Source organism: Dipodomys merriami, unplaced genomic scaffold (assembly GCF_024711535.1).
Source record: "Dipodomys merriami isolate MVZ:Mamm:240054 unplaced genomic scaffold, mDipMer1.0.p SCAF_11, whole genome shotgun sequence".
Taxonomy (NCBI): Eukaryota; Metazoa; Chordata; class Mammalia; order Rodentia; family Heteromyidae; genus Dipodomys; species Dipodomys merriami.
Window position 1 is genome coordinate 27,734,487 of NW_027202382.1, and position 24,515 is coordinate 27,759,001.

General features: G+C 41.5%; 1 protein-coding gene across 1 annotated transcript; it reads right to left on the reverse strand.

The window, feature by feature from the left end:
* Positions 1-1,878: 1,878 nt before the first annotated feature.
* Positions 1,879-23,516, reverse strand: Or2k2 (olfactory receptor family 2 subfamily K member 2). The gene is given in 10 exon segments (XM_070004983.1): positions 1,879-2,136; positions 5,870-6,008; positions 7,380-7,488; positions 9,883-10,013; positions 12,501-12,609; positions 22,345-22,617; positions 22,620-22,964; positions 22,967-23,195; positions 23,389-23,429; positions 23,432-23,516. Coding segments are annotated over 10 exon segments (1,719 nt in total).
* Between the last annotated feature and the right edge of the window lie 999 nt (positions 23,517-24,515).

Below are 24,515 nucleotides of genomic sequence, written 5' to 3' on the forward strand. Positions count from 1 at the left end.
ACTATGAGCAAACTGGTCACCATTTCTAAGGGCTGAGTGTAGCATTGATTGTTTCAGAGACAATGGGCCCAGTGTTTAGTGTTCAGACTACATGTTTCAAAGGGAATCATTGTGTGCTTAATATGAAAAAAAAGGACTCTATTTATTGGAAAAAGAGCAGCCGAGCAGCCTTCACTCAAAGAAACCAGCGCTGACAGTCTTAAGTTACAGCTGTTAAATCAAGCTGTAGGTTCACCACTTAGTAAAGCAAGCCAGAGACTTCTGGGGGGAGGGAGGTTGCTGAGAAGAAATCAGTAAAGAGAACCAGCCCTTGGACTTCTGCAGCCATTTTTGATCAATGGAAAAATCCTTCTTATAATTATATAAATGCCTTTGAAGCACATTTCTCCAATAACTTTTTTTTTAAAAAAATCTAAATTTCTTCATTGAGACTGTTTAAACATTTACATGGTATAATACATGATGCCTTGAAAGTCTACAAGCAAAGTAGGGAATCCTTGAGCTGCAACCCACTATTTTTTAAGAAATAGTTTTTAAATTGGTTATTGATGCTCATTGCTGTTTTTTAGAGGAAAGATAGGTAGGTAGGTAGGTAGATAGATAGATGGATAGATAGATGATTGAAGAGAAACTGATAGATATGACAGATGAGATAGAGATAGATATATCACATAAACAAGGTCATTTAACAAAACATTTCTCTGTCTGGGCTAAGAGAGTGATAGTAGGGTGTGGGTCTGGGCAAGGCTGGATACACATACCATGTACAGCAGATATGCTCAGAAATGCTAAACAGTAATCAACCACACAAACAGGCTAGTAATAGAATGAAGGTTCCTCTTAAACTGAAGTTGTCTTAAACTCTTTTTAGCTGTGTCCATTTCCAAGGCATATGGTAAATGTGCTAATTAGAGACATTCCCCAGGCAAAACCTCAGGAGTACAAACAAGCTAGATATCGTGTTCTTTAATACAATCCATTTCTAAACCTACACTGATCTCACCTGAACTCTTTGGGAAATATATTTTATTACATTTCTTTAAAGTCAAATAATACAATTCCAGCAAGGAAAAAATCATCATTAAAATGCAATGTTACAAGCATTAAATGCATTAAAATACACATGAATTCAGTATGTGGAAAATTCTGTTTTTATAAACTTAAGAGGGATTTGCTTACAAAAAAATTGTAAAGGCTGCATGTTCGAACACATTTTTTTTAAAGCTAAGGGGTAAATAAAAACTGGGGGGGAGGAGATTCACAACCAGCATTTCAGACAAAGATATTTTTCCTAACATATTTTAATAAGCAAGAAAAAGAATATAGTAAAAAATAAAAGATTGAGCCCAAGGAAGCTCAGCACAGTGGCTCAGGCCTGTAATCCTAGCTACCCAAGAGGCTGAATTCTGAGGATCATGGTTTGAGGCCAACCCAGGAAGACAAAGCCAAAAGGTTCATCTACAGGTAATCAGTAAAAAATCTAGAAAAGAGCTGTGTCTTAAGTGGTAGAGCACCAGCCTTGAGCAACAAAAGGTAAGGGAGCACACAAAGCCCTGAATTTAAGCCCCAGCATGCGCATGCACACACACATGTGCACACACACACACACACATTGGGGTATATAATAGATAACTCAAGGTGGGTGCTGGTAGCTCATGCCTGTAATCCTAACTACTTGGGAAGCTGTGATCTAAGGATCCCGGTTCAAAGCCAGCCTGGACACAAAAGTCTGTGAGACTCTTACCTCCAATTAATCACTAGAAAACCAGAAACAGAACTGTAAGCTATTGTAGAGAACTCAGATTTATTCCAGGTTCGGGACCGCAGCTCTGCTGCGTGCAGAAGTGTGTTGTGCCAGTTTTGCATGGTGATGTGGGGTCACAGCCCAGAGCCCCTGTTCTCGCTACTTCTGTGACAGCGGTGCTGGGCCCAGGTTAGACGCCAAGGGAACACTGGGTTCCACTGAAAATGGAGTGAACTTCCTGACTCCGGGGCATCTGCAGGAAGCCATGACAGTGGAGGTGCCGCTATCCTCATCCCTCTGAGACATCTCCAACGCCAGACACCCACACAGCCCGGCTGGAAACCCCGGTGCAACTTGGTCCTCAGTGGAGAGCGTGCCAACAAAATGAGTTTCTACGATAACAGAAACCACCAAGAGTCTACATGGACGCAGCCACCACACAGACAATTCTAAAGAAATACTTTTCATGGAAATTGATGAGGGCATAATCATCCCTAAAGTATTCGTTGAATGATATAATTGGATTAGGTGTAAATGGAATGGACAGACCTACATGTGATATTATTCATGCACAAGATAGAAAAAAATACTACGAGAAGCATTCTAAGTTCAGTCTATAGTAAGCTAGAAAGCAGTTTAAATTCTATGTCAGCCTATGAGAAAACTTACCATCCCAATTTGTTTCATTCACCCTAGCAAAAAGCATCTCTGACTTATTTTATCCTGAACCTGTACATTGAATTTTCTGTTGGGTGGATTTGGATTCTTTTTATTTTTTTTATTGTGAAAATACCGTACTGAGGGGTTACAATTACATGGGCATGGATTTGGATTTTTAAACTCTGTTTTTTTGTGTGTTTGTTTTTGTTTTTTGTTTTTATTTTTGTCGGTCGTGGGCCTGAACCCTGGGCCTGGGCGCTGTCCCTCAGCTCTTCAGCTCAAGGCTAGTGCTCTACCACTTGAGCCACAGTGCCACTTCCAGCTTTTTTTCTTTTCTGCTTATGTGGTGCTGAGGAATCGAACCCAGGGCCTCATGCATGCAAGGCAAGCACTCTACCACTGAGCCACCTTCCCAGCCCCATGGATTTGGATTTTTAAAAAGAAGTTTTAGGCAGTACAGTGGAATATTTTTTTATTATTTATTTTTGGTTTATGTGATACTAAAGAATCAAACCCAGGGCCTCATGCATGCTAGGCAAGCACCCTACCACTAAGCCACATTCCTAGCTTCTTGGATTTTTTTTTTAACATCTACTTTTCAGTATCTAGTTTTTAAAGGAAGGGGACAGGGCAGAGCGGGTGGGGGGTAGGATTCACCCAAACTTGAGAGAAGTATCAGGAAGGTCTTAGAAGAGGAATTCCTTCTCCATCCCAACAGCTCAGCTACTCCATCAGGACTGGGGTGAGAGGGCTGGGCGCTGCTGCAACAGGTCACATGGCTGATCTGGGGTGAACTTGTTTTGTGAAGAAACACATGATTTCTAGCTCTGAAGCTGTTGTTCCTCCAATGCTGTTAAAAGCCATTGCAAAGGGACAAGCAACAGAAAAGAGCATTGTGAGTAGACTGCAGAGGAATGGAGTTCTCCCCCACCTCTTCGGGGATATTATAAGCATCTTACACAGGGGGTCAGATTCTGTTTCTTCCTCTCCACGATACCACTGTGGTTTGTATATTGGCCATATCACTAATGAGGATTTATAACTCCCAAAAATGCCAAAAAAAAAAAATTAAGACTCCTTCACAAACATGCACTGTCTTAAGCCATAATTTTTTTCTGCAGTGGAAGCAAAGCCACACATCCTTTTCATATCCTACTGTTTGCACAGAAGGTGAAGTACTGACAGAAATGAAAAAGAATTGCGAGGTCAGCATTAATGTAAAACAGGCCAACCCCTGTTGGGGGTGTTTATAACTCAACAGTGCCCCCTAGTGTTATGATACAAATTAGCATGAACCCAAGATACAAAATCTAAGGAAAGGTAACTAGTAGACATTAATGCATATATCCGGTTCTCCCCCTACTTTTTGACTTATTTTTTGTTATTTTTAAAGTTGTAAAAATGGGGCACTTGTTCTTTTAAACTATCAAAAATGCTTTAAGGTGAGGTTACACACATACAAATAATAATAATAATAGGGCATACCATAATAATAATAAAAATAAATCATTCTAAAAGGCCAGACTCAGGTGAGAGAGAATAATGTCAAAGTTTGTAGAAAGAAAAGTCATAGTAATCAAAACAGCTTGGTATTGGCACAAGAACAGACCTGAGGACCAATGGAATAGAACTGAAACCCACAAATGAACCCACAGACCTGTGTAGCTACCTAATCTTTGATAAGGGAGCTAAAAAAAAAATAGAATGGAAGAAAGACAGCCTCTTCAGTAAATGGTGCTGGCAAAATTGGTTAATCACCTGTAGAAAACTAAAGCTAGATCCTTATATATCACCCTGCACCAGAATCAACTCCAAATGGATCAAAGACCTCAGAGTCAAAGCAGATACTCTGAAAACATTACAGGACAGAATAGGAGAAACCCTAGGTCTCCTTGGCACAGGTCGAAATTTTCTTAATAGAGACCCAGAAACACAACAAATCAAAGAATGATTGGACAAATGGGATTACACGAAGCTGCAGAGCTTCTGCATGGCAAAGACATAGCAAGCAAGATCAATAGAAAGCCCACCAATTGGGAGAAGATCTTCACTAGCCATACAATGCATACTTGGAACTCAAAAAATTAAATCCCCCAACAACACATTCTCAAAGAAACAACTGCCCAATAAATAAGTGGCCTAAGACTTAAAGAGAAACTTCTCTGAAGAAGAAATAAGAATGGCTAATAGACACATGAAGAAATGCTCAACTTCTCTAGCCATAAAAGAAATGCAAATCAAAACAACATTGAGATTCCACCTCACCCCAGTTAGAATGGCTATAATCAAGAACTAATAACAACAGATGCTGGAGGGGATGTGGACAGAAGGGAACCCTACTGCATTGTTGGTATGAGTGTAAACTTGTTCAACCACTTTGGAAAGCAGTATGGAGGTTCCACATAGAGCTCCCCTATGATCCAGCAATCCCTCTTTTGGGCATTTACCCATATGACCACAAACAAGACTATACTAAAGCTACCAGCACAACTATGTTTATTGCAGCATTATTTACCATAGCTAAGATATGGAATCAACCCAGATGCCTCTCAGTAGATGAATGGATCAAGAAAATGGTATGCCCTATTATTATTATTATTATTATTATTATTATTATTATTATTATTATTTGTATGTGTGTAACCTCACCTTAAAGCATTTTTGATAGTTTAAAAGAACACACACACACGCTGGAATTCTATGTCTCCATCAGAAAGAATGACATCGCCCCATTTATCAGGAAATGCAAAGACTTGGAAAAAATTATATTAAGTGAAATAAGCCAGGCCCAAAGAAACATAGGTCCCATGGTTTCCCTTATTTGCAATAACTAGTATATGTCTGGGACAAGCAGAAAAGGTCAAAAGCTATGTATATATGACCATATAAGATAATGTTAACCGAAAAATGAACCCCAAGATAGGGAGACAAATGTTTTTTTTTCTTTCTTGCTATTGTTTGTAATGTATTTATAATGTACCATGTGAATTTTTTTTGTTTCTTTGTATGTTCCTCCCCCACGGTATATCCCGTTTTCACTATATTTGATGTCGGTGCCCTGCATCTCGTATATACACTTCTCTAATTTGGGGAGGGGAAGGGAAAAAACAAAATGCTTAAATAGGGATACAGGTTGACCCATTGTAACAATGAGACATACAAGACACTATATTAAAAAATAGGAAGTAGGAAGGAAGGAATGGTAGGGGAAAAACAAAGGAGGAGGTAACAATGCTTGATAGGAAATGTACTCATTACCTTGCTCATGTAACTGTAACCCCTCTATACAGTATTTTTACAATAAAAAAACATATAAAAAGTACAAATAAACGTTTTGAAAGAGGAGAGAGAAGGAGGTAAAAGAGGAAAATAGACTCTTAGCGGCCTACAGAGAATATCATCTAAGGGAAAAATAACTATCAAGAACTTGGGGAATGATGGCCTGGTGTTTTCTCTGGCCAATACCCTGTTTTTGGCTAGTTTTCTGGAAAGAGAGTGCTCATCATCAAAATTCCCTTGACCACCTGCTAGCATTGGGAGCCTCTGGACAGCACACTCTGAAGTTTTCTGTACAATGAAGGATGGTCTTGTTCCTCTAAGGCCCCTAAAATTTGAAAATTGGTCCTTACTTCAAAGGTCATAGCTCTTGCCAGAAGTTTCTGATCCCCAAAGAATGTATATAGCATTTTGATAACTGTTGTTGTGAATCCAGATGAGAAGATACTAAGGCAAGCTGAAGGATTTGCCTAACAACCCTGGAGACCGCCATGAGAAATCAAGGGATTTCTCTTGCTAGACCTACATACACAGCATCCATCTGACATTTCTGTTCTCATAGTTCATTTTCTTCTTGTTTCACCAAGAATTTAGATTCATGTCTTTTCCCTTCTTTGTTTTAATCCTCTTTTCAACTTTCACTTTATAGCTTTGAAGAGTTCTGAGAATACTACTTTATCACAGTATCCTAAACAATGGGAGAGGTGAAAAGGAGACCTAGTTGCATTCAAACTAAGCTAGAGAAGATGTGTGGTCCATCTTACTTAAATGTATTATGTATTCTTTTCTTCCTGTTTTGATACCTTAAAAAAAATTAAGCCAGGGATACTTACCTATAATCTCAGCACTCAGGAGGCTGAGGTAGGAAGATCCTGAGGACAAATTGGGCTATTTTGTCAGAAAGAAAAGAAGGAAGGAAGGAAGGAAGGAAGGAAGGAAGGAAGGAAGGAAGGAAGGAAGGAAGGAAGGAAGGAAAGAAAGAAAGAAAGAAAGAAAGAAAGAAAGAAAGAAAGAAAGAAAGAAAGAAAGAAAGAAAGAAAGAAAGGAAGGAAGGAAGGAAGGAAGGAAGGAAGGAAGGAAGAAAAGGAAGGACAGAAAGGAAAGAAAAGGAAGGACAGAAAGGAAAGAAAAGGAAGGACAGAAAGGAAAGAAAAGGAAAGGAAGAAAGCTTTGGGAGACTTTTGAGATAAAATCAACCACATTTTGATTATTATATTCAATATTCCATTTTCCAAAGTCTGTGTTCCATTTTAAAAGTCTGCCTTTTGAATAAATGGGGCTTGTTAAAGCTGCTGTTTTCAGGACTATCTCTACTAAAAGCAACATCACTAAGAATTAATAGTTTGTTTTTGCTTCACTAAAGTAAACAGATATGTGGCAATTCTAAACAGAGAGAATAAAGCTGGTAAAGACTAGCAAATGTCATCCAAACTTCAAACATGCAAAGACTGAGTAAGAGGACAGTGAAGCATGCTTGGTCCTTGACTATGGAACAAATAGGAATTACTCAAGAAAGGAATTGGTGTGTCTTCAAACACATTACCCAGCAAAATTAAAATGGGCATAGTCTCCCAATGGAAGACCACACCAAAATTTAAAGCTATTTAGATGCAGATGCATTCAACCGGAGGAAAGGCATGTTTTGGGAGAAGGCAAACACATTGGCACTGTATATGAAGCACTGCTACATTGTTCATACAAATCCTCTTCCTGAGAATTCAGAATTCTTGAATGCTCAGCCCCCTGAGAACCCAATTCTGGTTTTCTCCCAGCTTCCTTAAAGCCTTGTTCTCCAATGTAGTCACATTCTAAGGTACAAGGAAAATTCAGCCCATAACACTAGGTGGTTCTCCAACACGATGTAACTTGGGAATTGGAACAGTATAGCGTAAGAAAGGTCTAAGTAGATAGATGCACACCAAATGGATTATGTATTGCCAGTGAAGTTCTGATTGGCTGCTGCCCCATCAACCACATTTTAGATAGCTCTATTGCTGGTAGATGATATAGAAATGTGGTAGAAATATTCACTATTACTTGGCATGTATGGATTTCTGTCGTTATACTGTTTGCATAAACTGAAAAAAAAAGAGGCTGGATGAAACAGGAAGGCAGTCAAAAATATACTACACGATAGTGCACGAATGGTTTCACAGGAATAGATCTGTTCGTTGACCATGCAGCTCAAATAAAAACAAAACGTGAAATCATTTGAATAAGGTCCTTGGAAAATATCTGCATCCAGTGTGTCACCCACAGCCCTGTGAATCCCTGCCTTGCTTACATCACCACGCTCTTCCCCACATGTGAATTCCATCCAGCGCTAACTTTTGCCTGTGGCTGAATGAGAGCAAATTCTAGCGGGGAAATGGGAAAGGACTTTGATGAAATACTTTCCTTCTAGAAGCACTCCGTGACTCCACAAACTAATTCCACGTGGAGTGGTACGTTCCATCTAACATGATCCACTATGGTGGATGATCACTCTGACTCCTGCAGCAACATGCGGATCCCGCTTTACTTTTTCTTGATTAGGGCACAGCCTACTAGGCCAGGTGGAAGTCACTGCTCTGGAGACAGTTGGGGGTTAGAAAGCTTCGTTATAATTTAGGACTCCGGAGGTATAAACAGCACACAGTTTGAATATGACCCAGCAGGACTCTGCTCTGTGGGCAGACTCGGTTGAGTGAGCATGGGAAAAGACCATTGTGACTTGTTAGTAAGAGAACTTTTCTTCTCAGGACGTTTCCTTAGGGAAAATGGAAGTGGAAGGGAAATTGACTTCAGCACTGAGTAGCACTAGAGCTTTGAGAGCTGGGGAAGGCTCAGAATACAGGAGATCCTTAGAATCCATGGATTCCAAGGACACACCACTGAGGAAAATCCATGAGCATTCAACATGCAAAGTTCAGGGTTCTAACTTGAAACCGCATGGTGTGGCTGAACACTAGTCCCAAAAAGCAGACTATATGCTCTTTGTCTCGAGAGAATGCTTGATTTCATTTTCCCCATAACCCAACTTCTGTCATCTTTCCACTTGAAAGCCTTTTAAGACCCAAGCACCTTCACTGGCTCTCACTTTGGGGGCCGCATCTGACCTTTTCTGGGTTTTCGTTTGAACTCAAGACTTCACACTTGATGGGTGTCCCGTGAGCCATACATCCATGCTTTTTCCCCCCTCTGGTGATTGCTGAGATTGGGTCTCACTTTTAGATTGTACCTGGTCCATGATCCTTCTATTTTATACTTTTCCTTCTGTAGCTGGGATGACAGACACACACCACTATACTCAGCTAGTGTTGGGATGAGGTCTTAGGACCTAATTTTCCCATGATCTTCCCAAGTACAGTTTCCCAAGTAGCTGAGATGACATGTATGAGCCAGCGTGCTTAGCTACCATTTGCTTTGGGGAAGCCATATTTTCACCAAATTAAGTGTATGAAAACACTCAGGGGAACCACACAATTTAAACATGACTGACCATGCGCAGGACTGACTGAGAGCTTCTCTGTTTCAACTGCCTGTGGGTGACAATAGCTCACGCTTGTAATCCTAGCAACCCAGGAGGCTGAGATCTGAGGACTGCAGTTTGGAGTCAGCTCAGGCAGCAAAGTCCATGAGAATCTTATCTCTAATTAACCACCTAAAAGGCAGAAGTGGAGCTGTGGCTCAAATGATGGAAGGCTAGCCTGGAGCACAAAAGCTCAGGCATAGTGCCCCAGTCTCTGAGCCCCAGGACCTGCACACACACACATACACACACACACACACACACACACACACACACACACACACACACACACACACACACACACCAACAAAAGTGCTATTTACAAGTTTAAGAAATTTTTTATACTCCAAATACTTTGAAGTTTCATAGGGAGTTCAGAGTGATTGAAATAATCTTTCTATTGAAAACTATGGACTTTGATCCTGTAAGTGTGGCCCTTGTACTCCCTACATGAGTCTTTTCTGGGGTGTTTGTGACAGTACACTTTTTAGGCCCATCCCAGAACTATCCAATCAGAATTACTGAAAGGGGAACCCGGGAGTCTGTGTTTATAACAAGCTCTACAAGTTGATGCTAGGCACGCAAAAGCAGAAAGGGTTCCCTTGAGGCACAAAAACCATCAGGTGGGTTACACAATGCCTTCTCCTTGCTTTATCCTTCCTGACATTCCCAGCCAACAGAAGGCCCAGGCCTTTGGAGGGAACGTGTCCATCAACCTCTGCGCTGCCGCTCCCCGCCTCTGCTACAGCAGGAATCAGCAGAGGAGAATGCCATTCCTTATTATCCTGGATTATAGAGGATTGTCCATTCCTAGGGTGGAGCCTGAACACAAAGGGATAATACAAATCTAGTAAAGTAGACACAAGCATCATGCAATAGATTCAGTTAGCACAAACAAGAACACAAGTTACTGGCATAGCCATACACAGACTGAAGGGATCTCTGTGTAGCCAGAGTTAAAATTCTCAGTGCATGGTGGGATTATTAGGTCATTGTCAGAAATGCTTTTTACTCTCTCTTCTCCCCCAGAATCTGCCCTGTATCCTCTCTCTGCCCTCCAAGTTGTGGGAAGAGGTTTTGGGGATCTATAAAAGTTAATGTTTGAATACAGATTAATTCTCAAACCTTAGGAAGGCTGGCACCTATCCTTGCCCAATTTTTCCTTCAGTGGCTCCAGGTTCTTTCCAGGTTTCATAAAACATTGCCCAGTTGCATAGGTGTCAGTGTGGTCCAACAGCCCTGGGTGATTGTGGAAGACATTGTTTTTTAATAAAATGCTAGCGGTACCTGAAGAAACTACAAATGACTTCATTTCTTGAGAACTGGTAAGATGAGGCTGGCACTCTAGAGTAAATGCAACCATTTACTGGTGAGTTCGAGTTTGGAAGTCTTCCCACTTCTACACTCTGGATCTGTTTTTCCAGTGTTAGAATTACTTATTCCTTGAATATTCAGTAAAACATAAGATTCTTAGTGGAAACATTTTTTGGGGAGAGGGGGTCCGGTCGTGGGGCCTGAACTCTGGGCCTGGGCACTGTCCCTCAGCTCTTCAGCTCAAGGCTAGCACTCTACCACTTGAGCCACAGCGCCACTTCCAGCTTTTTACTTTTTGCTTATGTGGTGCTGAGGAATCAAACCCAGGGCCTCAGGCATGCGAGGCAAGTGCTCTACCACTGAGCTACCTTCCCAGCCCTGCTTGGTGGAAACATTTTTAACTATGGAGTAATAAGACTCTCAGGGATTCTCTTTTTGACTGAGTTGTTATATTTTTTCTATTAACTTTGTCTATTTCATCTAATCTTTCAAAGCTTTTGAGATCATTGATGTCCACAGTAATTTATTATTGTAATAAAATATATCATTTTAGACATCTTAAAAACTATACAATTCACCAAGCACTGGTGGCTCATACCTATAATATTCACACAATAATTACTTCCTACTTCAATGATGCCTTATGAGGAGGTTGGGGGCAGGGAGGAAAAAGAGAGACACTGCAACCCACCATTCCAGAAGGTTCTATTCATGTTGAGATCACTCACCTTCCAGAAACACTTACCTTCTTTCTCACGAATTCATTCAGACTGTACCTAATGTTATCAGTTAAATATATCTAGAAGATTCATATTTCTGAGAATAAAGGAATACTAAAATCCAATGATGCTAGCATATTTTTTTTTCTTTTTGTCGGTTGTGGGGCCTGAACTCTGGGCCTGGGCGCTGTCCCTCAGCTCTCCAGCTCAAGGATAGCACACTTCCACTAGAGCCACAGCACTACTTCCAGCTTTTTCTGCTTATGTGGTGCTGAGGAATCAAACCCAGGGCCTCATGCATGCAAGGCAAGTGCTCTACCACTGAGCCACCTTCCCAGCCCCAATGCTAGCATTTTCAAATAAGGAACTGAAACCATTCATGGAATGCTTGAATCCCCTCTAAGAACAGACCAAATATGGATTCTGTTTTTGAGCACCCTTGCCAAGTTCATCAGATCTGACCAACTGAGTCATTTGACACACGCTTTCACTCCCAGTATACTCTTATCTGGATCATGATACCTTACGTCAAGTACAGTGCCAAGGGCCCATGACAGGGATGTCCAGGATATTTCCCTTATTTACCAATGTGCCATTTCTATTTGGAAGTAAAGCGCTAATGATAATTATATTCTTCTTTTTCATCACTACCACAACCATTTAACTACTCCTAGCCATCAGAGGTATTAAACATAGAACAGTCAAGTACTCAATAGAATGGCCAAGAATTTGTTGCATGTATAATTTTATTCAACAGACATTCACTGGAGACTAAATCCTTCACATAAGGAAGGCATTGCCTGTTTCCATGTTAGGCTTTGTGCTACATCCTCAATTCATCAAGTTCTTAATACGATGAACTGAAACATGGAGAGAGATACCTCCAAACAAATAACACCACAAATACTTACCACACTATAAATCATGAACAATGCTTTTAAAAGCAGCAAGAGAAAGGACAATGTATTCATGAAACTAAGAAGTCTGGCATGTATAAGAAAAGGAAGTGAATGGTAAGAAATCAAATTATTAAAGTCTTCATATGTCATAATAAGGACATCAAACATTAGGGTAATGATAACTGCTATGGATTTATAATCAGATTTTTCCAATGTATTAAGGCAATGGAAAACTGTTAAGAACTTTGGGAAATTACATGACTGGATTTTTCTAAAGCATAAATAAGGTCATGGAATCACTCATAGAAGACGGGCTTATTCTGCTCTGGGAAGTAATTTCAACTTCTCTGTCAAATGAATCCCTCTCTGAAGATCACCATAAAGAAGTCCTGGCATGGTGGCACACATCTGTAATCTTAATTCCATAGGAGGTGGAGGTAGGATCATGATCTAAAGCTTGATTCCAACGAAAGCCTAAGCTCCTATCTGAAAAGTAAATGAAAGCAGAAAGGGTGGAAGCTACAGCCCAAATGGTAGCGGCCACTGTCCAGTCTTTGAATTTAAACCCCAGTACTGATGAAAAAAAGAAAGAAAGGATGCTCTAAAATCATCTCTTCTGATTTGTATAAAAATAACAATTGTAGTAACTATTGGTTGTTACTAAATGTAAGGAAATAGTTTGCTAGTAGTTAACTTCAGTATGGAATACAAGGAATAGAATATATTTATATACATCTATTTGTTATTCACAAATAGCTTTGTAGAGCTGTGTCCAATACTGTCTGAGCCAGGAGAAGCTATTTGCCAGGTTTTCACCTAGGTCCTCTTTTGCCATCTGAGGCATTTCTATTGTTTTATCACCCCAGTCAGGTTCATGTTTCTATTCGGTTTTACTATCCCACTATGGTTCATGTCCTAGTCAGAAATACTTGGCTTCATGTCAATCTACAGATTAACTCCAGGTGTTTCATCTCTGTGTCTCTGCGTTCTTAAGCTACATGCATTTAAGTAACAACATTGACTGCTTCTGTAAGTCTGGCTATTCCTACTTATAGTTGGCACCACACACAGCAAATTCCAGGAAGCAGACAATCTAGCTCTACGTCAATCTAATATGCCACTCGAATCTAATATAAAATTTTACTCAAAATAAAATTGAAAGCCGGTGCTGGTGACTCATGCTTGTAATCCTAGCTACTCAGGAGGCTGAGATCTGAGGATCGCAGTGCAAAGCCAGCCCAGGCAGGAAAGTCCGTGAAACTCTTATCTCTAATAAACCACCAGAAAACTGGAAGTGGTGTTGTAGCTCAAGTGGTAGAGCACTAGCCTTGAGCTGAAGAGCTGAGGGACAGCACTCAGGCCCAGAGTTCAAGCCCCATGACTGACAAAAAAAAAAAAATTGAACTTGCCAAGGGGATTGTGGCACTTGAGGTACCTAAGAAGAAAAATACTCTTAGGGAAAATATTTTCTTGTCATAGGCTGGGAAGGTGGCTCCGTGGTAGAGTGCTTGCCTTGCATGCGTGAGGCCCTGGGTTCGATTCCTCAGCACCACCTAAGCAGAAAAAGCCAGAAGTGGTGCTATGGCTCAGTGGTAGTGTGCTAGCCTTGAGCTGAAGAGCTCAGGGACAGCGCCCAGGCCCAGGCCCCACGACCGGAAAAAAAAATTTCCTTGTCAGCTCTCAGTAAATGCTTAGATGTTTGCAAAGCAAATTGGCTTCCTTGCCTTTGTTATTCCTTCATCATGATTTTCATGGTGGTACTTTATTCACAAATAAAGAAATTGTGTTATTACTTTATCCAGTAACTTCATTAATTTCCAAAGGATCGCTTATACACATTAAAGGCCCGAAATAATAGAAACATTTGCCTTTGTGAAGTCAATCATCCATTGAAGAAAAACTAGAAACATGCATGAAAAAGACCTTAATATACAGATGGGATGGTGTCATAGAAGTAAACAGAATTTGCACAAATGTCTATATGTTTAGAAAAGTAATGTTGTCAGACAAACAAATTAAACAGACAACATTGGATCCTTACTCCAGAAGACAAGAAGTTTTAGGCAGGAGTTGGGATTAGCAAGAATAGTCAGGGAAACTCTACCATGCAGCAGAGTAAGTTCTGGCTGAGGAGTCAAAGATGCTGTCATCAAAGTTTTGCAGCTCTGTAATGTTGACCAAGTATTTGATTTTTGCTTCTCTTTCATAATCAAGACCAACCTTTACTGAGGTTTGTTGTTGTTGTTGTTTCTTTATTATTTCTACCCTATTCAAGAAGGAATTTTTTTTTAATTTTTTTTATTGTAGAGATACTATACAGAGGGTTACAGTTACATGAGTGAGGTAATGAGTACACTTCCACTTTCTCTTGAACATTGTTACCCCCTCCATTGTTTTCCGCCTACCATCCCCTCCCTCCCTCCCTTCCCCAAGGTTCTTTTTTTTTTTTTTTTTTTTGATCGTGATTAAGTGATTACTTAATTTCCGGAAATTCACAGTATTGTGGAATAATGATGCTCATTTAAAGTCACAAGTTCATTCTAACTTTCCTGGAGCAAATTGTCTATCACAGTCTGTAATATATAACGGTGCTCATATGTTATATACCATATATGTGATCAGCAGCATGGGGATATTTAGTAGTGGTTCAACCAGATGAGTGGGAGTTCTTTGTTTCTTAAGTCCTGTTAGTTTTGTCATATCACCTAACATTTTGGATTCATCATCCACTTATCAGGGAGACCATGTACTGTTTGTCTCTTCGTTCTTGGCTTACCTCGCTCAACATGATTCCTTCTAGCTCCATCCATTTCCCTGCAAATGCCATTATTTTGTCATTTCTAATGGCTGCATAATATTCCATTGTGTATAGATACCACAATTTTTGGATCCATTCATCTGTGGTGGGGCATCTAGGTTGTTTCCATATCCTAGCTATTGCGAACAGTGCTGCAATAAACATGGAGGTGCACGTGTCCTTGTATATTGGTTCCTGTTGTTCAGGGTAGATGCCTAGAAGTGGTATGACTGGGTCGTAAGGGAGGTCAATCTTTAGCTTTCTAAGGACCCTCCAGACTGCTTTCCAAAGTGGTTGTATGAGTGTACATTCCCACCAGCAGTGTAATAGCGTTCCTCGTTCTCCACATCCCCTCCAGCATTTGTCGTTGGCTGATTTGTGGATGTGGGACATTCTGACTGGGGTAAGGTGGTATCTCAGGGTTGTCTTTATTTGCATTTCCTTCACCACCAGGGATGATGAACATTTCCTCATGTGTTTCTTTGCCATTTTTATTTCTTCATTTGAGAAGTCCCTCTTTAGTTCCCTTGCCCATTTAGTAATTGGTTTGTTGGGTTTGGGAGGGATTAGTTTCTTGAGTTCCCTGTATATACAGGATGTTAACCCCTTGTCTGATATATTGCTGGTAAATATTTTTTCCCAATTAGTTGGTTGTCTTTCTAGCTTGGTTGCGATAGCTTTATCTGTGCAGAAGCTTTTTATTTTAAGGTAGTCCCATTTGTCGAGTCTCTCTCCAATTTGTTGTGACCCTGGGACTCTGTTCAGGAAGTTCCTTCCTGTGCCTATTAGTTCAAGTGTCTCTCCTACTCTGTCCTGCAGTAGTTTCAGAGATTCAGGTTTAATGTTAAGGTCTTTAATCCATTTTGAGTTGATGTTGGTGCATGGTGATAGGCTGGGGTCCACTTTTAGTTTTCTGCATGTGGCTGCCCAGTTTTCCCAGCACCAGCGGTTGAAGAGGCTGTGTTTCTTCCATTGTATGTCTTTGGCTCCTTTGTCGAATATCAGCTGGCTGTAGGCCTGTGGATTTATTTCTGGATCTTCTATTCTGTTCCATTGGTCTTCGGGTCTGTTTTTGTGCCAGTACCATGCTGTCTTTGTTATTATAGCTCTGTAGTAGAGTTTGAAGTTCGGCATGGATAGCCCTCCCATATTGTCTTTATCCCCTAGAATTGTTTTGGCTATTCTAGGTCTTTTGTTGTTCCATATGAATTTTTGGACTGTTTTCTGTATTTCAGTGATGTACGTCATTGGGATTTTAATAGGAATTGCGTTGAATTTGTATATTAGTTTTGGAAGTATTACCATCTTTACTATATTAAGTCGGCCTATCCAGGAGCATGGGAGGTCTTTCCATTTCCTAGTGTCTTCTGCAATTTCTTTCTTTAACTTTTTATAGTTCTCATTAAATAGTTCTTTTACATCTTTGGTTAGGTTAATTCCTAAATATTTTATTTTTCGGGAGGTTATTGTGAATGGGGTTGCTCCCTTTATTTCCCTCTCTTCCTGTACATTATCAGTGTATAGGAAGGCAACTGATTTTTGTGGGTTTATTTTGTATCCTGCTATTTTGCCGAAGTGATTTATGATTTCTAAGAGTTTGGGGATGGAGTTTTTGGGATCGTGGAGGTATAGTATCATGTCGTCGGCAAAAAGGGATAGTTTAACTTCTTCTTTTCCTATGCGGATCCCTTTAATGTCTTTTTCTTGCCTTATTGCCCTGGCTAAGGGTTCTAGGACTATATTGAAGAGGAGTGGAGACAGTGGGCATCCTTGCCTTGTTCCTGATTTTAGGAGAATTGGTTGTAGCTTTTCCCCATTAAGTATAATATTGGCTATTGGTCTGTCATAAATGGCTTTTATTGTTTTTAGAAATGTTCCTTCTATTCCTATTTTCTCCAGAGCTTTTAGCATGAATGAATGTTGAATTTTGTCAAAGGCCTTTTCTGCATCTGTAGCGATAATCATGTGATTCTTGACCTTGGCTCTGTTGATATGTTGGATTACATTTATTGACTTACGTATGTTAAACCATCCCTGTGTCTCTGGGATGAAGCCTACCTGGTCATAGTGAATTATTTTTTTTATGTGTTTCTGGATTCTGTTAGCTAGAATCTTGTTAAGGATCTTTGCATCTGTGTTCATCAAGGAGATTGGCCTGTAATTCTCCTTTTTGGTTGGGTCTTTGCCTGGTTTGGGGATGAGTGTGATATTGGCTTCGTAGAATGAGTTTGGGATAGCTCCTTCCTTCTCTGTTTCTCTGAAGAGCTTGAGGAGTATGGGTATTAGTTCTTGTTTAAAGGTCTTATAGAATTCTGCTGTGAATCCATCTGGTCCTGGGCTTTTTTTTGTTGGAAGACTTTTGATAGCTTCCTGTATCTCATTATAGGATATTGGCTTATTTAATTGGTTAACTTCTTCTTTGCTCAGTTTGGGCAACTTGTATTTCTCTAAAAATGCATCCATTTCTGCCCGATTTTCTTCCTTTAGAGAGTATAGCTTTTGAAAGTAGTCTGTTAGAATTGTTTGGATATCTTGGGTACGTGTGGTGATGTTTCCCATGGCATCCCTAATTCTATTAATATGGGTTTCCTCTCTTCTTTTTTTAATTAATCTAGCCAATGGGCCATCAATTTTGTTTATTTTTTCAAAGAACCAGCTTTTTGTTTGGTTTATTTTGGTTATGGTTTTCTGATTTTCTAATTGGTTAATCTCTGCTTTTAATTTGGTTATCTGGCTTCTTCTAGTAGCTTTAGGTCCCATTTTTTCCTGTTTTTCTAGCTGTTTTAATTGCAACATGAGATTATTTACTTGGTCTGTCTCCATTCTCTTGATGTGGGCACTGAGGGCAATAAATTTGCCCCTCAGGACTGCTTTTGCTGTGTCCCACAAGTTTCTTTGTGAGGTGTTTTCATTTTCATTGAGTTGTAGGAAATGCTTTATTTCTTCTCTGATCTCTTCTGTTATCCAGGCATTGTTAAGGAGTGTGCTGTTCAATTTCCATGTATTGGAGAAATTTCTGCGGTATGCTTTGTTATTGAGAGCTAGCTTGATTCCACTGTGGTCAGATAGGATACAGGGGATTATGTCGATCCCTTTGTATTTGCTTAAGTTCCTTGCATGAACTATGATATGGTCTATTTTGGAGAAAGTTCCGTGAGCTGCTGAGAAGAATGTGTACTGTGTTGTTTTAGGGTAAAATACTCGGTAGATGTCAGTTAATTCCGCTTGCAGTATGGCCTCTCTTAATTCGGTAGCTTCTTTGCCAATCCTCTGGTTGGTAGACCTGTCCTTTGGTGAGAGTGGTGTGTTAAAGTCTCCTAGTATTATCGTATTGGGATCTATTTTATTCTGTAAGTTTGAGAGCATTTGTTTGACATATCTGGGTGCACCAATATTTGGGGCATATAAGTTGATGATGGTTATATCCTCCTCTTGGATTGTTCCCTTTATTAATATGTAGTGTCCGTCCTTGTCTTTCTGTACTGATTTTAATGAAAAGTTTATTTTGTCAGATATCAGGATAGCTACACCTGCTTTCTTACTGGGGGCGTTTGATTGGTAGATCCTTTTCCACCCCTTCACTCTGAGTTTGTTTGTATGTTTGGCTGAGAGGTGGGTCTCCTGAAGGCAACAGATGGATGGGTCTTGTTTTCTTATCCAGTCCTCAGTTCGTTTTCTTTTAATTGGCGAATTCAGCCCATTTATATTAAGAGAAAGTATAGAGAGATGCATTGTTGTCCCTGCCATTCCGTTTTCCTAAGTTTTTCTTTTTTCCTTTCCTCCTGTGCTTGCTCAGTTAGACTTTGAGTAACGCCTGTTTGGGGCAGGCCCCAGTTCCTGGCTGCTTTCTTCAGGTTGTGTCCCCCCTCTTAGAATTCTTTGTAATGCTGGCTTAATGTTTATGTATTCATTTAGTTTTTCTTTGCTATTAAAAGTTTTCAGTTCTCCATCAAATGTGAATGCTAGCTTTGCCGGGTAGATCAGTCTGGGTTGGCAGTTATTGGCTCTCAGGGCTCGTATGGTGCTTTCCCAGGCTTTTCTTGCATTCATTGTTTGTGTGGAGAGATCTGCAGTAATTCTTATTTTTTTCCCCTTGTAGTATAGCTCCTTCTTCATTTTTGCTGCATGCAGGATTGTTTCCTTATTATTCAGATCTATCATTTTTACTATAATGTGTCTAGAAGTGTTTCTCCTGGGGTCTTGCTTGTTGGGTGTTCGATAAGCTTTTGTGATGTAGCTAAGATGGTCGTTTTTGAGGTGGGGAAAATTTTCATTGATTATATTGTTAAATAGGTGTTGCATTCCCTTGCTCTGGAATTCCTCACCTTCGTCCACTCCAATTATGCGAAGGTTAAATTTTTTAGCATTATCTGCTTGCTCTTGAATATCCCTTTGGTTTAATTTGAGTAATTTTTCCATATCTGTCACTTTTTGGTCCAGTTGGTGTATTCTGTCTTCTGTATCTGACACTCGACCTTCCATTTCATTCACTCTGTTGACAGTGGCTTCTATTGTGGTTTGCATGGAGGAAATGGATCCCTTTATGGATTCAATGTTGGTTCTCAGAGTACTGATCTCACCTCTCAATGAGGTATGCATTACCTCTAATTTGGCGTTTATCTCACTTCTTACTGAGGTTTGTGCAGCTTCTATTTTTGCATGCATCTCTTGTTTGATACCCTGTATCTCTTTGGATAGTTCATCCTTGTGCTCTTTCAATTTCTGATCAATTTCTCGCTTTATTTCTTGAGTCATTGCCTCCAGCAACCCTTGGAAGTAGCCTTTGTCTTCCATTCCTGCTTTGCTCCCACTGGGACTCTCCCCTGTGTGGCTGCTGGCTTTTGAGGTGAGCTTGCTGTCCTGGGTGGTAGTAAACCTTGTGATTTTTCTCTGTGATTTTCGCATGGAGGTTTAGGAGACTGCTCTTCAATTTTGTTTTGGTGTGTCTGTCTTTGCTTGGTTGCTGATTCTGTATTGGTAGAGAGAGTCTGTGCCTGATCTGGGTTCTGTTGGGAGCCTATTTCCAGCTGCTATTCTGACTTACTTAGGATTCTCAGCTCTCTGCTGTAGATTGCTGGCAGTTCCCGCCTTTGGAAGGGTTGCGCAGCCTAGACTGCTTGTGTTTGCTCCTACGGGTGCTCTTGTGAAGAACAGATGCTCTGGATGCACTCTCCCAAATGCTGGAGTCTGCTATGGGCTCCTGATGTGTTTTTGTTTATTTGTTTTGGGCTGGTTGTGGGCTTGAACTCTAGGTTTGGGTGCTGTCCCTCAGCTTTTCAGCTCAAGGCTGGCACCCTACCGTTTGAGCCACAGCACCACTTCTGACCCTTTTTGCTTTTGTGATGCTGAGGAATCAGATGCAGGGCCTCATACATCCAAGACTATCACTCTATTGCTGAGCCGCCTTAACAGTCTGAGCTCCTGCTTATTATCAGGTGCTGGCAGCCTGTGTTGCCCAATTCCCAGTCTAGGATATATGGGTGGAGTTTTGGTGGGGTTTGGGCTTCTCTTGTCCTGGGCCTCCAGGTCTTTTGTTGTCACAGGCGTGCTTCCCGGGGGAGTGTTGTTTCCTGGTTTTCTCCCCTCTGTTGAGGCGTATGCTCAGCTTTTTACTTCAATTGGGAGGAGTTGGTTGTGTTGTTCAGGCGCCGGATCCCCGGGCCTGGTTCCGGCCCCAGCCTGGAGCGCGCTTGTTAGGCCTGTGCTGATGTGTATACCACCTAGGTTATGCAGCCTGGAGCGCACTCGTTAGGCCTGTGCTGATGTGTATACCACCTAGGTTATACAGCCTGGGGGACACGGTTCAAATTTCTTCTACTGTTGGTAGTCTTGACCCAGGGGCGCTGTTCCTGGCTTGGGCATTTAAGCTCCCTTCCAGGGGTGCTCTTGCTCTAGCCTGGCCAGCTGAGTGTGCTCCACGGGCTGGTGGAGCTCTCAAACAGTTCCCAGTTTTAGTGGGTCCTGTGGTCCGGGTGCTGGGGTAGGGAGTCTAGGTCAGGGTCTGGGGATTCCCTCCAGCTCTGGTCTCCCTTGAGGGATACACTTCCCCTGTGGGGTACTCACCCTGGAGCTGGTTGTTTCTGTGTGGTGTAGGTCGTCAGTTGTTGTTGCAATCCGCGCTGGGTTGGGCGGTGGTGGCTCTGTGTGATTCTTTTCTGTCTCTGTCTCTGTCGAAGCTGTTGGGTCAAGAGTGTCCACGCTCAGGCAGCTTCTTCTTGGTACCTCTGGGGCCCAAGTGACCCCGCCGGGTTGTTGCGATCGTGATCGGGCGGGCGGGTGGTCTGCAGACAGGACCCTTTGTCGCGCCGAGCAGCTTTGGCGGGATGGAACCTCTCTGCTCGGGTGGAGAGTGCTGGATCGTTGCGATCGCGATCAGGCGGGCCGGGTGGTCTGCCGACAGGTCCTTTTGTCACTCTGCTGATGCCGAGCGGCTTTGGCGGGATGGAGCCTCTCTGCTCGGGTGGAGAGTGAGGGGTGGGGGTGGGATCCTCGTGGAGACTCCCGGCTGGTAGGTTTCTCTGTTCCTGGCGATCTGCTGTTCTGCAAACCAGTACCTGATGTTCTGAAAGTGGCCCCCTGTGTCTCTGCTGTTTCTCTGGGGCTCCCCCAGCCCCCGCCGGGCCGGCTGGCCGGCGGCTTGGCGCACTGCCGCGCGGCCAGTAAAGGTTGGGGGAGGGGTCTTCGCTTTTCTCTGTTTTGAAATTCTTTTCCTCTCTTTCTTTTTTTGTTATTCTCCGCCTCTGGTTTTTCTCTGAGTGTTCGTCTTTTTGTTGTTGTCGGTCTCTTGGGGAGATTAAGCGTTGGAACTCAAACTCTCTTTTTGGTTGGAGAGAGCTGTGGCGTTTCCCTACTGCCCCGTCGCCATCTTGGTCCCCCTCTTCAAGAAGGAATTTAAACAAAGAAATTTCTTCTGGCACTCAAATTCACTGACTCAAAGTTTACAGAAATTCTCTTCTTGAGAAAATATTCAATGACTCTAAAGTTCAGATTCTCAAGACAGGCACTAGTAGCTCACATCTGTAATCCTAGCTACTCAGGAGGCTGAGATTTGAGGATCACAATTCAAAGCCAGACTGGGCAGAAAATTCATGAGACTCTTACCTTCAATTGTGTAGGTGTGCCAGAAGTGTAGGTGTGCCTCAAGTGGTAAAGCACCCCCTGAGCAAAAAAGCCAAGGGATAGTGCCCAAGCTCTGAGCTCAAGCCCCAGGCCTGGCAAACATGCAAAAAAAATTCTTACAACCATAAAACCCCAAAGACAGGACACATTGATAAGTGAATACTGAAATCAACTATTATCCATAGTCAATTGCTTTTTTATAACTGCACAGTAATGCTTCATAACTCACTGAGGTGAGGTTCAAGTCAGAGTCTATGGAATTGTACAGGGTCTACAGTCCCTCATGAGTTCCATCAAGGGCACACCTTTAACAAAACCACAGGCCCCCACAAAGCTTGTCAGAAACATTCTTGTGTTTGAGGCACTGGTAGATGTCCCAGTAATTTTTTTCACAGCATCTCTGACCTCTTTGTTTCTTAAACTATAAATTATGGGGTTCAATGTAGCAGTGAGCACCCCATAAAGTAATGTGATGATTTTGTCTATTTCTTGTGACTTGGATGAAGAAGGCTTCAGGTACATGGAGAGAGCAGCCCCATAATGTAAGATCACCACAGCCAAGTGTGCACCACAAGCAGAAAGGCTTTGCCTCTTCCCTCTGCTGTGCTGATCCTCAGAATAGTAGAAAGGATGATGATACAAGAGAGACAAATTAAGAGCACCAGGATGGACAGGAGGATAATGCTCACCACTAACATGACCATGTCTATGAGCAGTGAACTTGTACAAGCTAACTTGAGCACTGCCAGGATTTCACAGGTGAGGTGATCAATGAGATTCCCACAGAGGGGTGTCTGCAGGGCAAAGCTGGTTTCTAGCAGGGCAATCAGACTGCCCATCACCCAAGAGACAGCTGCCATCTGCACACAGATTTGCCTGTTTATGATAACGGAGTATCTCAGTGGTTTGCAAATGGCAACAAGCAATCAGCCACCATCACAGCCAGAAGCACACAGCCCATGGCAAGGGACCTGTACATCTGCGCAGCACACCCAGAAAAGAGGATGGTATTCTGTGATGACAGCAAGATGACCAATAAAGTAGAAAGAAAAGCAGATATGTAACAAATATCTATGGAAGAGAGATTTCTAAGAAACAAAACCATGAGGGTTTGGAGGTATGAATCTAAGACAGTGATTAAAATGAGAGTGCTGAGCTGGGCACCGGGGCTCATACCTGTAACCCTAGCTACTCAGGGGGCTAAGATCTGAGGATCACAGTTCAAAGCCAGCCTGGGCAGGAAAGTTTGTGAGACTCTTATCTCCAATAAACCACCAGAAAACCGGAAGTGGCACTGTGGCTCAACTAGTAGAGTGACAGTGCCCAGGCCCAGAGTTCAAGCCCAAGACCAGGAGGGAAGTCAGATACATTATAAGGCTGAACAAAGAGGAAAAATATGTAGCCTTGGGTACTGGGATAATCCTTCCAGGAAAAAGAAAAAAAAAAAAACTCCAAGCAGTGAATTTTCCCCCAGCATTTTCTCACTTAGACGTATTCTAGTAATGATCTCTTCAAGTCATCTGAGGACACAAACAAATGGATAAAGTATAATGGTTGTACAGTTAGAAAAGCACTACTATATAAACACATTCTCACAAGTATCGAAAGAGAGGGTATTTATTTGGCTTAAGAGGGGATCTACTTGATTCCTCTATAACAACATTAAGAAAATAGTGCATCAGAAAACAAAAGCAAATGAAATTAATATATCAATCTCAATTTGTAGTCTATCCTTGGCATGCTAGTCTTTTAATATAGATGTGAAAGTTATAGAATGAGGAAAATGCTTATTGAACAAATTATTGAGCACAAATAAGAAATGTAAGCCAGGTAAGTGACGTGACGGAGTGAAAGCTTATCATGTACAATGGAAAAGAGTCATGATATTCACTGGAAGAGAAGAAACATCAACAGATAATTGAACAGATTTTGAACCAACAGCTATGAAGTTCTGGGTCTGAATGAGCATTGTTCTTCCCAGCTAACAGCTATGTCTCTGTCCACTTGTTTCAAATAGAAAGACTTTGCTTAAAGTACAATGGTTACATTTAAGGGCTGTTTATAAATCACACGAAATTACCTACCTCATTTAAACACTGGTAGTGTCCACTACATGGTTTCATTCGTTATTGACACCCATAGCCTTATGAGCAGGTAAAGAGTTCTAAAAAGTGGGGCTGGGAAGGCGGTAGAGCGCTTGCCTTGCATGCATGAGGCCCTGGGTTCGATTCCTCAGCCCCACATAAGCAAAAAAGAAAAAAAAGCTGGAAGTGGCGCTGTGGCTCAAGTGGTAGAGCGCTAGCCTTGAGCTGAAGAGCTGAGGGACAGCACCCAGGCCCAGAGTTCAGGCCCCACGACTGGAACCAAAAAAAAAAAAAAAAAAATTTAAGGTTTTATATTTACATTATTTTGTATTATAAAATTATTCCCAAAGACTTACCTAGCTTTTGTACCTTCAAACTTTTCTTTCTCCACT